This window comes from Antechinus flavipes, chromosome 5 (assembly GCF_016432865.1).
Source record: "Antechinus flavipes isolate AdamAnt ecotype Samford, QLD, Australia chromosome 5, AdamAnt_v2, whole genome shotgun sequence".
Taxonomy (NCBI): domain Eukaryota; kingdom Metazoa; phylum Chordata; class Mammalia; order Dasyuromorphia; family Dasyuridae; genus Antechinus; species Antechinus flavipes.
The window spans coordinates 144275381-144289908 of NC_067402.1; the positions used below are offsets into that span (position 1 = coordinate 144275381).

Sequence of the window (14528 nt, forward strand, 5' to 3'; positions counted from 1 at the left end):
AGTGGAGTGCTTCCATCTTCCCATTTCTCCTCTTTCCCTTCCCTCAGCCCTAAATTCTGAATGGTTTCTTATTTTAATCCCTCTGTTGCTTACTTCTTTTCTTCCAGCTGCAGTGATCCAGAGACATGCTACTTTGGTGCTACTGGGTCTGTTTTTTTAGTTTGTATCTTTGAAGCACTGAAAGGAGAGTGTAAGAATGTAGGTTGAATTTTGTTTTGAACTTATTTTGTCCTTCTTTCTCTTTTGCCTCCCATCTCCTGCACAGATCTTTTTTTTTTTTATTTTTTTTTTTATTTAAGACTTTGAATTCCAAATTCTATCCCTTCCTCTTTTCCTCCCCTCCATGAAATAATCAGATCAGATGAAACAATGGCCATTATACATGGCCATTAATATAAAACAATTTCAAAACATTTCCATATTTGTCATTTTGTACAAGAAGACTAAAAAGACAATTAAAAATAGCATGCTTCAGTTTGAATTCAAACAATATCACCTCTTTCTCTGTGGGCAGACAGTATGTTTCATCATTAATCCTTTGGGATTATCTTGGATCATTGTATTACTGAGAATAGCTAAGTCATTCAGAGTTCTTCATTTGAACAATATGTTACTATGTACAACATTCTGTTAACGTCACTATGTCTTAATTCATTTAAATCTTTCCAGATTTTTCTGAACCATTCTGCTTGTCATTTCTTATAGCACAATAGTATTCCATTTTACTCATATGTCACAGTTTCTTTAACCATTACCCAATTGATGGGATTTCCTTGGATTCCAGTTCTTAGTCACCACAAAAAAAGAGATGCTGTTAATATTTTTGTATTGCTAGATCCTTTCCCCCTTTTTGGATGTCTTTGGAGTAAAGACCTAGCAGTGGTATGGTCAAATTAAAGGGGGATGCATAGTTTTATAAATCTTTGGGTATAGTTTCAAATTGCTCTCCAGAATGGTTAGATCAGTTCACAATTCTTCCAACAGTGCATTCATGTCCAGTTTTCCCACATCACCTTTCATATCCAACATTTTCCTGTTTTGTCACATTAGCCAATCTTGCATTGATCTTTTACATAATAAAATATTTTCTCTGGTTACTGAGACCTCAACAAACTTCCTCATGGTACTGTAAGGATGAAGGCATGGCCAGAGTGTGGGATTGGATTTGTTGCAAACTCTTAGGTGCGTTTCTTGGATCCACTAGTATAGTATTGCTTTCCAGTAGACTGATTGGCAATGGGGAGGGGTTACTGAGTGAACTCAGATAGGTTTTGGTTATTGGTTTTATTTTGTTTTGTTTTTTAATGTACTTTTTGGATTCTGGGTAACTTAAATTAGGGATTCTTAAACTTTTCCCACCCACATCCTCTTTTCACCTGAAAAATTTTTACATGACCCCAGGTATATAGATATGTAAAACAGGTATATAAATCAAACATTTACTAATAATAAATCATAATTTTTCAACCTTCACTTTCACTTATGAAATCCCATAAGGAGTCATAAACCATAAACCACAATTTAAGAAACTGGGACCTAGATCATGGAAGAAGCTGAAGATGCTTTTTCTCTGGTGTATAATTTCTGTTTTGGAGAGGTTTTTAGAGATCATGAAGATTAAATATGTAGTCTTCCATTTTGTTGGGCATGTCTATTTTCTAGATGATCACAGCAGATATGAAACCATGACGGCAATGACTTAATTTTTTTTTTCTTGTACTAGACACCTTCATATGTGCTAGTGCAGCATTGTAAGCCCCAAAATATTACTTGCAGAAATCCATGTCGGGCAAGTGGTTGGATAAGTGGGAAGGGACACAAGTTTCCTCTTTTCTTTCCTAAGTTCAAAGTGACCAAATTCTGTGGTTATACTTTGTTCTCTATATCAGAGTATAAAAATTCTCTAGAATAATTTGAGCCTCTTTTGGGCAGTGGCTTAAGTCTCTCAGACTTTAGTCAGCCTTTGATCTAGTCTATCTCCCTTTGGCTTCTGTTTTTCCCTCAGTGTGTTCTTTAGTGATCACAAGGCCTTTCTCAAATAAAACTCACCCAGAATGGGTAGTTCCTTCTTTTTGTCAGGATTCCTACAGACTATACCTTTGCCTGATCTTGTTTTCTGCATCTGTCTTCCTGTACAACATGGGACATAATCTGCCATGAAGTTGAACACTGAGCAAAAGCCTTGAATAGCCGGTTCCTGACTGCCTCAAAGTGCTTCTTTCTAGTCAGTATTAATCTACTGTATTCATTTTTCAGTGATGAGTATATTCCTGGTCCCTTTTATTTTCCATCCCAGAGATTCTGAGCATTTAGCTATTATTTTATGAACCCCATTCCCCATCCCCATTTACTTACTTCCTTATTACAGTTTTTCACCCTACTCCACACCCATCCTCTTCATCTTTAAATTTATTTTTTCTCCATCTTGCTATCTGATTTGATCACTCAGTAGTTAGCGTGCTTGTTTTAATCTTTAACATTTTCATTTCCCATTCTGTCCCTATTCTGTTCTGTTCTGTCAATATCTGACTTCATCTTAATGATACAGTATCCCTGGCCATATTTTCCTGTACTTGTTATAGTTTACTTATTTCCCTTAACTTAATCACTAACTGTTTAAGGTGGCAGAGTGAGAATACTCTTTGTTTCCTATTGCCATTTCCAAACTATTATTTTATAACATCTCTTTTGAATCCAAATTTATCACCCATCTAATCATGATTCTGGTAGCTAACATCTTAAGCTCAACTTATCCATATCTAGAACAGAATACTCTCAAGTGCTTAAAATTGCAATCTAAGTGTCATCCTAATTTCTTCATGCTTACTTATCTCACATATCCAGTCTGTAGCCAACTACTTTTAATAGCTTTCCGAATAGTTTCTTTGCCTCAAGACTTTTTCACTCTAATATATCTACTCAGCTGTCAAAGTATGATCTTCCTGAAACACTGGTCTGACAACATCCCTCCTCTAATCAATAAACTCTAATGACTTTTATTTGCTTCCAGAATCAAACCTGAAAACTTGTTTGGCTTTTAAAACCCTTGAAAAATTTACCCCTTTATAACTTTTTAATCTTATACTTTATCTCCATAGATTCCACATTCCAGAAACACTGGATTTCTTACTGTCTCTTGCATACAACATTTCATCTCCTGAGTACCATCTGTCTCTTATAATTCATTTTCTCTCTCTCTCTCTCTCTCTCTCTCTCTCTCTCTCTCTCTCTCTCTCTCTCTCTCTCTCTCTCTTTGTCTCTCTTTGTCTCTCTGTGTCTCTCTGTGTCTCTTGTCTCCTTCTCTCCTCATCCTATCATATTGTCTTCCTTTTGGGATTTCCTCCCACTTCACTGTTATATGGCTTGAATATACATTACTCTACGCTTTTTTCTTCATCCTCATTAGAATATATATTTCTTGAGAGCAGGGCCCATGATACCATTTGAAGCATAATGATTTTTTTTTTTAAGTATTTTTTTTCAGAGCTATATTTCAAGAAAACATAAATGAAAACTGCAGGATAAAAAGTAAGTTGTCACAACTTTTTGAAAAAGAAAATAATAATAAATAGACATTACAAATTAAAAAAAATCTAGGTCCTAAACTCCCAAGTATCTTATAAAATATGAATGACCAAAAATTATATTTCTGTTGGCAGAGTACCCATATGTAAGGAGAAGAACCACATTTGGCTAGGAAAGGAAAAGAAGGAGGAGGAAGAGATAACAGCATTCCCCAACGTCTGCAGGTTGGGATCTCAGAGAGCAACTACTACTAAACTCAGATAACATGGTTAAGACTGTTAATACAAAACATTCTCCTAAAACCTGGTTCATTTCTTCCCACAAATACACATAGCATTCATGGGCAGAATAAACTTAAATTTATACCATAATAATACTGAGGCACTTGTGTAAGAAATATGTGTGACAAAAATTTAACACACAACACCTGCATTGGAAGAATTCGCTCTGTATAGTTTCCCCTTGCCAGAAACCTTTGTTTTTGTTATTTTATTTTTCTCAAATCAATAAACATTTCTTAAATATGTACTATGTGCCAACCACTATGCAAAGAGATGGAATGTAGTGTGGTCTCCTTTTTTTCACCTTTGATATATAGAGGGAGTGAAAGAGAAATGAAGAATAGTCCCTGAGGAGGTTTCCTTTTGCATTCCATGACACTTACCCCTCTTTCCTCCATTGAAACATTCAGTGACTTCCCTCTGCCTGCTGAATAATAATAAACTACTTCCACAAATCTGTTTTTAGCCTATCTTCCCTGTATTCTATGTTCTAGTCAGATCTAGCTGTTCTCTGTCAAAAATTGTTTTCTTCTCCTTATCTGTGCCCATAATAAAATTTCCTGTCTAGAAATAGTTTTGACTTAGTTTTCTTCAAGTTTTAGATACTACTCTTTTTGTGAAACTTTCTCTGATCTTTTCAGGTGAAAATAATCTTTTCTGTGCCAGAAATCTCTGTATTTTGCCTGTCTATTTTATGGTGCTCTCTTTTAAATTATAATTATTTGTGTGCTTGTTCTTTTGTTCAGAAGTTTTTTTGATGGCAGATCTACTGTATCTAGATTTGCATGTATATTCTCTTAAACATAGCAGATACTTGATAAATTAATGTTAAATAGAATTTTAATTGAACTGATATCATGAATTGAATCAGTTGGAAAGTGGCCTATAGAATCTAGGTTAGATTTGAGCAATCATATGAGGCACAGTTGAGATCTAAAACAACCAGATTATTTCCAAAGGTCCTTATGTTCTCTGTAGCCTCACTGCTAATTTTAAGTATTTAATTTTAGAGAACTTGTAGGTGTTCTTTATTAAAATCAGCCTATTTTTCTTCCTTGTTTCATCTTTTTGGCTCCGGTATGCATCATCCAAATGGCTTTACTTTACCTTCTAGTTTTGTGTTAGCTGCAAGTAAACAATTTTGAGCCTTGTAAAAGTCTCAGAACCTTTACTACAGATTTCCTTCTGAATTGGCATCAGCCTATTTGTGACTGCCTTTTGGGTCTCTGGCAAAATATTTCATCCTATGCCCTTATCTAATTCAAATTATTTCTGCTAAAAATTTTTTTATGTACTTGAATTCACCATGTGTCTTTATTATCCTTTGGATCACATGACAATTTTATACTTCAGAGCAGGGGTCCTCGAACTTTTTAAATAGGGGGCCAGTTCACTGTCCCTCAGACTGTTGGAGGGCTGGACTATAGTAAAAACAAAAACTTTATTTTGTGGGCCTTTAAATAAAGGAACTTCATAGCCCTGGGTGAGGGGGATAAACGTCCTCAGCTGCTGCGTCTGGAGCTTGGGCCGTAGTTTGAGGACCCCTCCTAGAGTTTATTGTGTTTTGGCATTTGTATCCTTATAATGTCTCCAAGAGAAAATTAGATTTAAGAAAGGTCAAGTTTTTGAGGTAATTAGCAAATTGGAATTATTGAAAATATGGTTTCCCAAATACATTTTAGTTTAATCTGTTTCACCATCTTATTTCTGGGTTTAGCTCATTTTACATACGTGATTCCTAACAAAAATTTGTGATTAAATAACTCAGTGGACTGCTGGTATAATTATTGATTATTATCATTTGGGCAAAATGCATTTTTCAGTTACTTTCCCCCACTCTAAGATTTTATAGATAATCTCTTTTGAATAAATGCAGTTCTCTTTGAGAAAATCCTGTTGCATAAAATTAGTACTTGCTGAAGTCATTTAAGTCTTATTTTCAGAAAGGAAAAACTCAAAAACCTTTGAAGTAAATTGATGACATTGAAATAAGTAGACTTACTAAGAAATGAAATTCAAAGAAAACTTCACAGAATACAATTTTTTTTTTCAAAATTCTGCCAGTGTATTTACTTGCTATTTTAAAAATGTACTGGTAAGCTATTATTTAATTTCAAATGTATGGAATTTGAAATTTCTTGAAAGGTAATGAAATAGTAAACAATTTGTCTAAAAATTTTTTTTCTAAATGAAAATAATTGCTTTTGGAACATCATTTTGCATGTATACAGCTAAAGAACTGTTTTAATTAATGCTAAATCTTATGTTTTTATATCTTTCCCACAATTTTGTTTAATTACTTAACAAACAAATGAATTTTAATAATTGAAATTGTAATAATTGAAGGAATTTCCATGCTGCTTGTTCCCAGGTATTCCAGATGTTTTTATACTTAGAACTCATATGTATTTTCTCTTAGTGAGTACAGTAAATGATAGTTTAGCCCTCAAAAACTTTTTTAAAATTTAATTTGTGATTCACAAGGTAATCTGGGGACTGCTTATGGAAAGTGGTGACTTGTAGATTTCTTCTGGAAGGACATGAAAAAGAATTCACATAAAATGGACAAGAATGAATAGATTGCGAAATCACACATACATTAGAGTATTTTAACATTTGACATTATGGTACAATAGAAACTTTCTGGAAGAATGTTTCTATGAAAAAATGAATTGAGAATTTCAGGATTGTCTTAAAATATATTGCTTCCCCTTCTACCTCTGCAGTAGTTGGTGGGAGGATATCCTCTCACTTCTCAAAATATGTCTTCTACAGCTGGCAACCCATTTCCACATACAAATTATTGGTATCCTAGGTTGGTGCATGTTTTTATTCCTTTTTATAGTGGAAAAATTTTTGATGCAGCTACACACACACACACACACACACACACACACACACACACACACCCTCTCTGCCCTTCTGCCCCAATTTCTTGACCAATTTTCCTGAGCAAACTTCCTTTCCTTTGAAGTTTGATTGTCCTCTGCTTCTTTGCTTTGGTTTCCGTGCCTAGAACTAATTAATACAAAAGTTGATCCTGTGGATTTTACTTACTTTTCAGATGGGTTAGGTGCCACACAGGACTCTCCATACCCTGATGACTGATTGACCACACAGGTGGAGTTAAGGGTATGGAAACTAGAGATGCTTTGTTTCTGATGTATATGCTCGCTGTGTTAGGGCAGGGTAAACTTCTTCCTTGTTAAATATTCAGTGACTCGAGTGCCTTCTTTTGACACAGAGTGCTGACTTTTGAAGGACACTAACAGCAATGTTCATTATAGTTCAGCAAGTACTTCTGTGTCTGTTTAATATTTAATATTTAATATTTAATTTTTTTTTTGCTTAATAAAAATTTTTTTAGCTTTAGTTTTATTATCTTCATTGACGAATATATTCATAGCCCTGCCCCATTCCTTGTAATAAAAAAATCAAAAAGAAAGAAGAGAAAAATCTCAGTAGCAAAAACAAAACACTAACCCTGTCTGATAGTATTATGAGAAATTCTGCGTTGCTACTTCTCAGCTTCTCAAAGAAATTATCTAGTTGCATTTTCTTTACTTAGCATTTATAAACACATAGCCTTCAGAGTTGGGGAATAAAAATGTAAATAATAAGAAAAATATCAATCATTTTCTGAATAAAATATTTAGTGCCTATAATTTTGTGACTTATCATTCATAAGCATAAACAATGAAATACATACAAGTGTTTTGGTAATTATTGTTGGTTAATTGCTAAACTGATATCTAAATTTCCATTAAAATATTTCCCTTTTGTTATTTAGATTTTATTAAGTATTGCTTGTCTTAGTCTTGAGTTGTTGCACAAACTCACATGCCTCTAAAATTTGAAGCTGTAAGATTCAAAGTCAAAATTCATATTCAGAATTTGAGTCTGTAAGATGCTATTGGAAATTTTTTGCTTTTTAAATAGTACATAGGCTGATCAATTATTGTGTTGTTAAAACTTTCCAGATCCTTTGAATAATTTAGCATGCAGTTAATTGAATATATATAGAATTTACTTTCTGTAATGTAGAGATACAAAATATCTGTATCATTCTTGTGGTTTTGTAAAACATTGTCATATTTTGTGTCAGAGCGATTATAGTTCATGTTATTTTTGCCTTATTTTATATTTGAGATGGTCTTTGTGTTTGTTCATTTTATTTATGGTATTTCTACTTTAGTAATTTTAATATAAAAATTTTTAAAGGACAAATCTAAATACTCTCCTTATATTCCTGAAAATTAGGAAACAGAAATGTCTTCACTTTGAAAGTTTTAGTGTGGGCATAGCCAAAATGGTGGAGAGAAGCCAGGAAGTTGCTTGAGCTCTCCCCAGTTTCCCTTGGAAACAACATGCAACCAATCCTCAGTACAGATTCTGGAATGACAGAACCTACAAAGAAATGGAATGAGATTATGTTCTAACTCAAGATGGGTGGAAAAGACTTCAAAAAAGGTCAGTTTTATTTGGATGAAAGGGGAATGCAGCCTAGCATAGACAGTGTTCAGGAAAGACAGTGGGAAGCATCTTAGCCACAACACAGACCGGTAACCAAGACTCCTTGGTCCTGGCTCAGTCAAACAATAATACAGTAAACTAAAGGTGGAAGCTCCAATTCCAGTGTAGAAAGCAAATTACCAGCTCAGGAAAATGGCCAACAACTAGTGGGACTAGGTGGGCTACCTCTGCTACAAGCAAGTCAACCAAACACAAGGGGCCCCTCTGCTCAAAGCCAAAATTCAAAGCTACACAAAGGGGGTGCTTAGAACTGCACCCCCTATGTCCTTAGAGAAATTGACTTTAAAAGCCATGAAATAGAAAACAAAAAGAAAAGAAAATGAGCAAGAAACGAAAAAAGAACCTTGACCATAGAAAGTTACTATGGTGACCAGAAAGATCAAAACACCAACTCCAAGAGGACAAAGTGCCTACAGGTGAAATGTCAAAGGGGAGTTGGTCTAAAGCCCAAAGAGTCTTCTTGAAAGAACTGAAAAAATTTTAAAAGTCAGTTAAAAGAGGTAGAAGAAAAATTGGGAAAAGAAATGAGAGGTATGCAAGAGATAGTCAATAGCTTAGAAAAGCAAGAACAAAAATTAACTGAAAGTTTTAGCCCATGTTTGTGCATTCTCATAGTATCTATCTTTGATTTATTATATGTCCCTTCTGGTCTGTTTTGACCTCATCCTGTTTACTTTGCAACCAAAGAGTAATTATTTAGGGCCTTCTTTGCAATCCTTACACTTACAATTTCAACTCTGAGACTTGTATTATGTTAGACAGGAAAGAAATTTAGAACTCCATTCATTTTATAAGTAGAGGAAATTAAGGTATTGAGGTTAATCTTGAACAGATTATGGGTCTGGAAGATTATCTGCTTCCACACATTCCCTTCATTCTTTTGCTTTTAGTGTTATTAACAAGAACGAGTGTTTATCAAAAACTATGTCTATTGAAATAATCATATTCTTGTTTTTGTTATTTATATAGTTACTTATGCTTAAAGTTTTCTATTAATTGAGTCAGCGTTGCATTCATGATATAAATCCATATATATTTATATATATATGTACTATTTGATCTTTGTAATTATATTGCTATAGTTTGCTTCATATTTTGTTGAAAAATTTTGCATTAATATTCATTTGGGAAATTGGTTTACAGTTGTCTTTCCGTGTTTTTATTCTACACTGTCTATATCAGTGGTCCTTAAAGTGTAGTCCAAAGAATTGTTGGGGTCTCTGAAACCCTTTCAGAGGGTTACAAATTCAAAATCATTTTTTATTTCTAATATAGTAAATAGCTATAAACATAACCCATGTGAACAAAAACTCTTTGAACAGATTCTCGATAGTTTTTTTTTTAACAACATGAAGTTACTGAGAACAAAAGTTTGAGAACCACTGCTCTATATCCAGATCTTATTCATGTCATATAGAAGACATTTAACAAGACTCCTTATTTACATATTTTTTCACTTCCTCTAGTAATGGAATTAAATGTTTTTTAATTATTTGGTAGACTTATAAATCCATTAGATTTTTTTCCCTTTCAGAATTTGTTTATAGTTTATTCAATTTTTTTCCTAAACTACAATTATTTAAGTATTATATTCCATGCTCTACTAATTTGGACAATTTATATTTTTGTTTATATTAATCAGTTTCACTTAGATTATTAGTTTTATTGGCATATCATTCTTGTGTAATAGCTCCTACTAAATGCTTTTATTTATTTTTTTGTTGTTTCATTTTTTATATTTTTGAATACTGGTAAATTAGTTTTCTTTTTTTTAAATCAAATTAATTATCTATTTTATTGTCCTTATCCCCTCCTCCAAATAACTAGTTCCTTTTAATTCAATTTTTTTATTTTTTTCAATTTTTCTGATTTCTCTTAATGTTTAAGATTTCCGTTTTGATGTTTAATTGCAGGCTAGTAATTTGTTGGGTTTTTATTATTTTAAAAATCTGTTTCTGACTTGTTGCTCTTCTAATCAATGAATTTGAGAAAAAACATTTTCCTTTCATTTTGGTATGTTGTCTTTTTACCACTCATTTTGGTAAGTTCCTGATTCAATTTTGAGTTTATGATTGTTTCTGTTTTGGAGTTTCACCAAATTTCTGCTTGACTCAGCCATAGTTAGACATCTCAGAGATTATGTAGGTTTGAGAATCACTAAACTGCTGAGTCTGCTTTGGTTTGGTACCCTGTGATCCTGAGATGAGAGCTGTACTGCTACCATTTGATTCTAAGAACTTGTACTAAGTAAGCAGGTAAGACTAACACTTAATAACTGTCCTCTCCTTCCTAAATCTGTAGCCAGGCACTGTTGATGGTGGATGATAGAGATGCCACAAGTTTCTTTCCCACATTCAACACTTGCTCAAGTATTCCCTAGCCTATTACTCTGGTTCTCCTTCTTTGTTTTCCCTCAGAACCTAGGCACAAGAGGGACAAATAAATTCACACTTTAATTGGAAGAGAAAACATATATGAGGAGAACCATAGCTAGATAACTTTAGGTATGCAATTATCCAGAAAAAAAGAGGTGATGATGTAGGCATTAGACAGGAAAAAGTGTTTTTAGGAGTTTTTGAACTTGTCCTGAACAACTTTTTAAAAAATGTTTTAGGGAAACAGGGAAGAAGAGTTAGGAAAAAAGGCATTTAGGGCCTACTTTGAACTTTTCTTACTAAGATTATTTTATGTATATTCTGAGGAAATTGATTTTTTCATGATTGAAATCATTAGCACCTATTAATAGTAATGTTTTAAATTTTCACAGTTTTGTATTTCATAATAACAAGTCAGTGGGCAGAAGGTATCTGGCATATAAAGAGTGTAAGACTTGGAATCCTAACTTGAATCCTGCTTTTGACATTTATTTACTTATATGATCATAGAAAGTAACTTAATCTATCTGAGCCTTAGTTTCCTCATTTGTAAAATGGGGTTATAACTATACTATCTATGTTACTGCTTTGTGAGGATCACATGAGGTAATCCACGAATAATTTTTTATAACTCTTGTGTCACTTTGTAAATGTCAGTTGTTTTTATCAAGATGATCAGAAAATTCTCTAGGAGGGGCTTGTTGAATATTGTGCTTTGTATTTTTTTCCCCCTCTCCCTCTCCCTCTCAAGTTTTATATGTAGAATTAGAAAATAAGATCATTCTAAAATTTATTTTTATTGATGCCTTTTAAAATATATAATATAGCTAAATGGTACAGTGAATGGAGTCCTAGGTTTGAAGTCAGAAAAACCGAAGTTCAAATCTAGCTTATTACCTTGTGAACCCAGAACAAGTCATTTCACTTTTTTAATCTCAGTTTCTTCATCTGTAAAATAAAGGTGATGATAGTATCTACCTCTAAGGATTGTTGTGAGGATCAAGTGGAATAATATTTGTAATGTGCTTAAAGGCACAGTGCCTTTTATAATAGTAGGCAATACATACTTATTTTTTTCAAAATTATTACATGTATGTAGGTGTGTATGTACATTTTCCAACTTGTCTTCCCTTGTTAGATGTTTAAAATTATAAAAATAAAAGAAAAAACAATATATCAAAATCAATTCATTTATCTTGACTTCCTGAAAGTATGTACAAATTTTCACATAGTTCTACACTTCTTTAGCAAAGGGAAAGTATATTTTTTCAGCTCTTATCTAGAATCAAATTTGCTCATTATTTATTATTTGGTTTCTTTTATTGTTATTCTTTTCATTGACTTTGTTGTCATTGTATTATGGCTTTGCTTGTTTAATTCCCTATGAGGGTGGACGAATCTTCCTATGTTTCTCTGAACTTTTCTTATTGCTTGCTTGTTAGGATATAATAATCCATTTCATTCATGTACCAAATTTCTAGTCATTCTTCACTCATTGGACATCCAATTTGATTTTGTTTTTTTGTAAGTTCAAAAGAGCTGCCATGAATATTTTGATGTATTTTGGGAGCTTTCTCTTTACCTTATTCATGTACATACTAGCACCGAGATCTCTGGTTGAAAGGGTCTCATTGTATTTTTGGTCATCCTTTTTTAAAAAGCATAACTAAAAATTCTTTTCAGAATGGTTAAACTGATTTTGCAATTATACCAGCCTATTATTGTGCTTTATCTTTCTATAGCCCCTACAACTTTGACTTTACATTTTTTGTCACTTTTGCTAATTTGTTATGTTTCAGAGAAAACTTTAGATTTGTTTTGATTTGTATTTCTTTTGATTTGGAGCACGAATGAATGGTTGGTTGTTAATAGTTTATAATTCCTCTTTTGTAAACTCTTTATACATATCTTTTAACTATTTCTATCTAAAACGGGGAATGGTATTTAGTTTTTATATATATATATATATGTATGTATATGTATATGTATATGTATATGTATATGTATTTGTGGTAATTCCCTCTACTTCTTTGTTATTGGATTCTGTTTGATATAACGATTTTTCCTTAGTCAACTGTTTCCCTTCTTATTTTATTGTATTAATTTTGTTTGTGTAAAAACATTATCTATTTTGTGATTGCCTCTTTTCCTTATAAGTTTATAATTCTTATCTCTTTTTTGTCGATATGGTACTTAATTTTTATATAATTAATATTCACATTGATTATTTTGAAATGAACTAATTGTGAAATATGGTATAAAATATTGGTCTCAACCTAATTTCTACTCTACCTCTTTATAATTAACTCAATCCAGTTTTTCTTACCAAGTAAGGAATTCTTTTCTCTCTAAAATGGAATTTTAGAAATTACTGAATTTTTTATCTAGGCTATTCTACTTATATTCAGGATTTTGGGGGGTGCCAAATAATTTTGAATAGTACATTATATATATTGAGGTCTATAACTTCTCATTTTTTCTTTATTTCTACTTTTAAAAATATTTCCTTTGAGATTCGAAACTTTGTTTTTCTAAAAATGTATATATACAGAATGATTACAATAATACAAATAAGAATAAATTGTAAATTATAATTTAAGAAAATAGTATTCAGAGAAATGTAATGATCAATCAGATTCATGTTTAAACACACTTTCTTTTATTTGAGATTTGATTGGCTATTGATAAAGAATCTTACATATTTTTCTTAAAGTTGTGGTTGATATATTGTATGGTTTTGCTTATTCTTTGGATGGAGATGGATAAGAGAATATAGTATAAGGGGATGGTTAATTGGGACCTGGTTGTGTTAGAAACAAAAAAAACCACCTCACTAAAATAATTAAAATTAAATATATCCTATATGTATAGTGATAAATCTTCTTAATAATTTTTTCATATGTGCTAGAAAAGATGACTATCTCTTGTCTGATCCCTTCATTATATAGAGATGAAAGAACTAAAGAACTAAAGAACAAAAAATTAAGTCAATATCCAAAGAAGTACACAAGTAGGTAGTAGAAGATCAAGGACTAGAAAATTCAGTTTTTACTTCTTGTATTAGTTATTTTAATATCCTATAACCAGAATATTTTATTAACTTTATAGACAAGTCTGTTACAGTTTGCATGCCAGACAAATCACTTAAATACAGCCAGTGATGCCATTTAATGTTCAAACCTTAGTCAAGAAACACAAAAAAATTAGCTATAAATAGATTAGCTCAATATTTTCTTCCAAAGCTAACAGAATAAAAATGCACCACACACAACTATATGGAAATAATTTATTTTCCCCATGCCCTTGTAAAAATTATAAACATAATATCATTGTCTGAAATAGATCAAAAGATAATTGAGATTTTCAAATGATTGACATATAATTTAATGACTAATCTAGTTTCCTCTGTGTTTCCATCTCAGATAAGAATAGAATTCAAGTATGTAAAATTTGAACCTTATTAATACCAAGAAAAATGATTGAAAGAATATCATTATCTTCTGACTTACAGTCAGTTCTATTTTTCTTTTTATACAAAATCCTTTTAAGAGTCTATAATTTAAAGATATCTCAATTAAGATATTGGGGACCAAGCAGATTTTCGTAAGGAGCAATTATTATTGAACAAGTTCCACAACTGACTTAAACATGGAGAATCTAAAGTTTATATTCTTGTTATTGTAGTTTAACCAGTAGATGGAAAATGCATTTATCTTAATGATTTAAAAATATTTTTGATACATTTTGTTTTTATCAAAACAGGCATATTTCACAAACATCTATGTAATTCTTCCTTCAAAATATAATCTCTGAA

At 32.0% G+C, this 14528-nt stretch overlaps 1 protein-coding gene across 11 annotated transcripts in view; it reads left to right on the top strand.

Annotated features, from left to right (window-relative positions):
- SRPK2 (SRSF protein kinase 2) overlaps nt 1-14528 on the top strand; it is a 272571-nt gene that overhangs the window by 107638 nt on the left and 150405 nt on the right. Inside the window, exon 1 of one of the 11 annotated variants that reach the window (XM_051961704.1) lies at nt 3616-3749. The exons of the other annotated variants lie outside the window; for them this stretch is intronic. Within the exon in view, the coding sequence (XP_051817664.1) occupies nt 3631-3749 (119 nt within the window). The 5' untranslated portion in view covers nt 3616-3630. Of the gene's footprint in view, nt 1-3615; nt 3750-14528 lie in introns of those variants that run through there. 11 annotated transcript variants of the gene reach the window in all.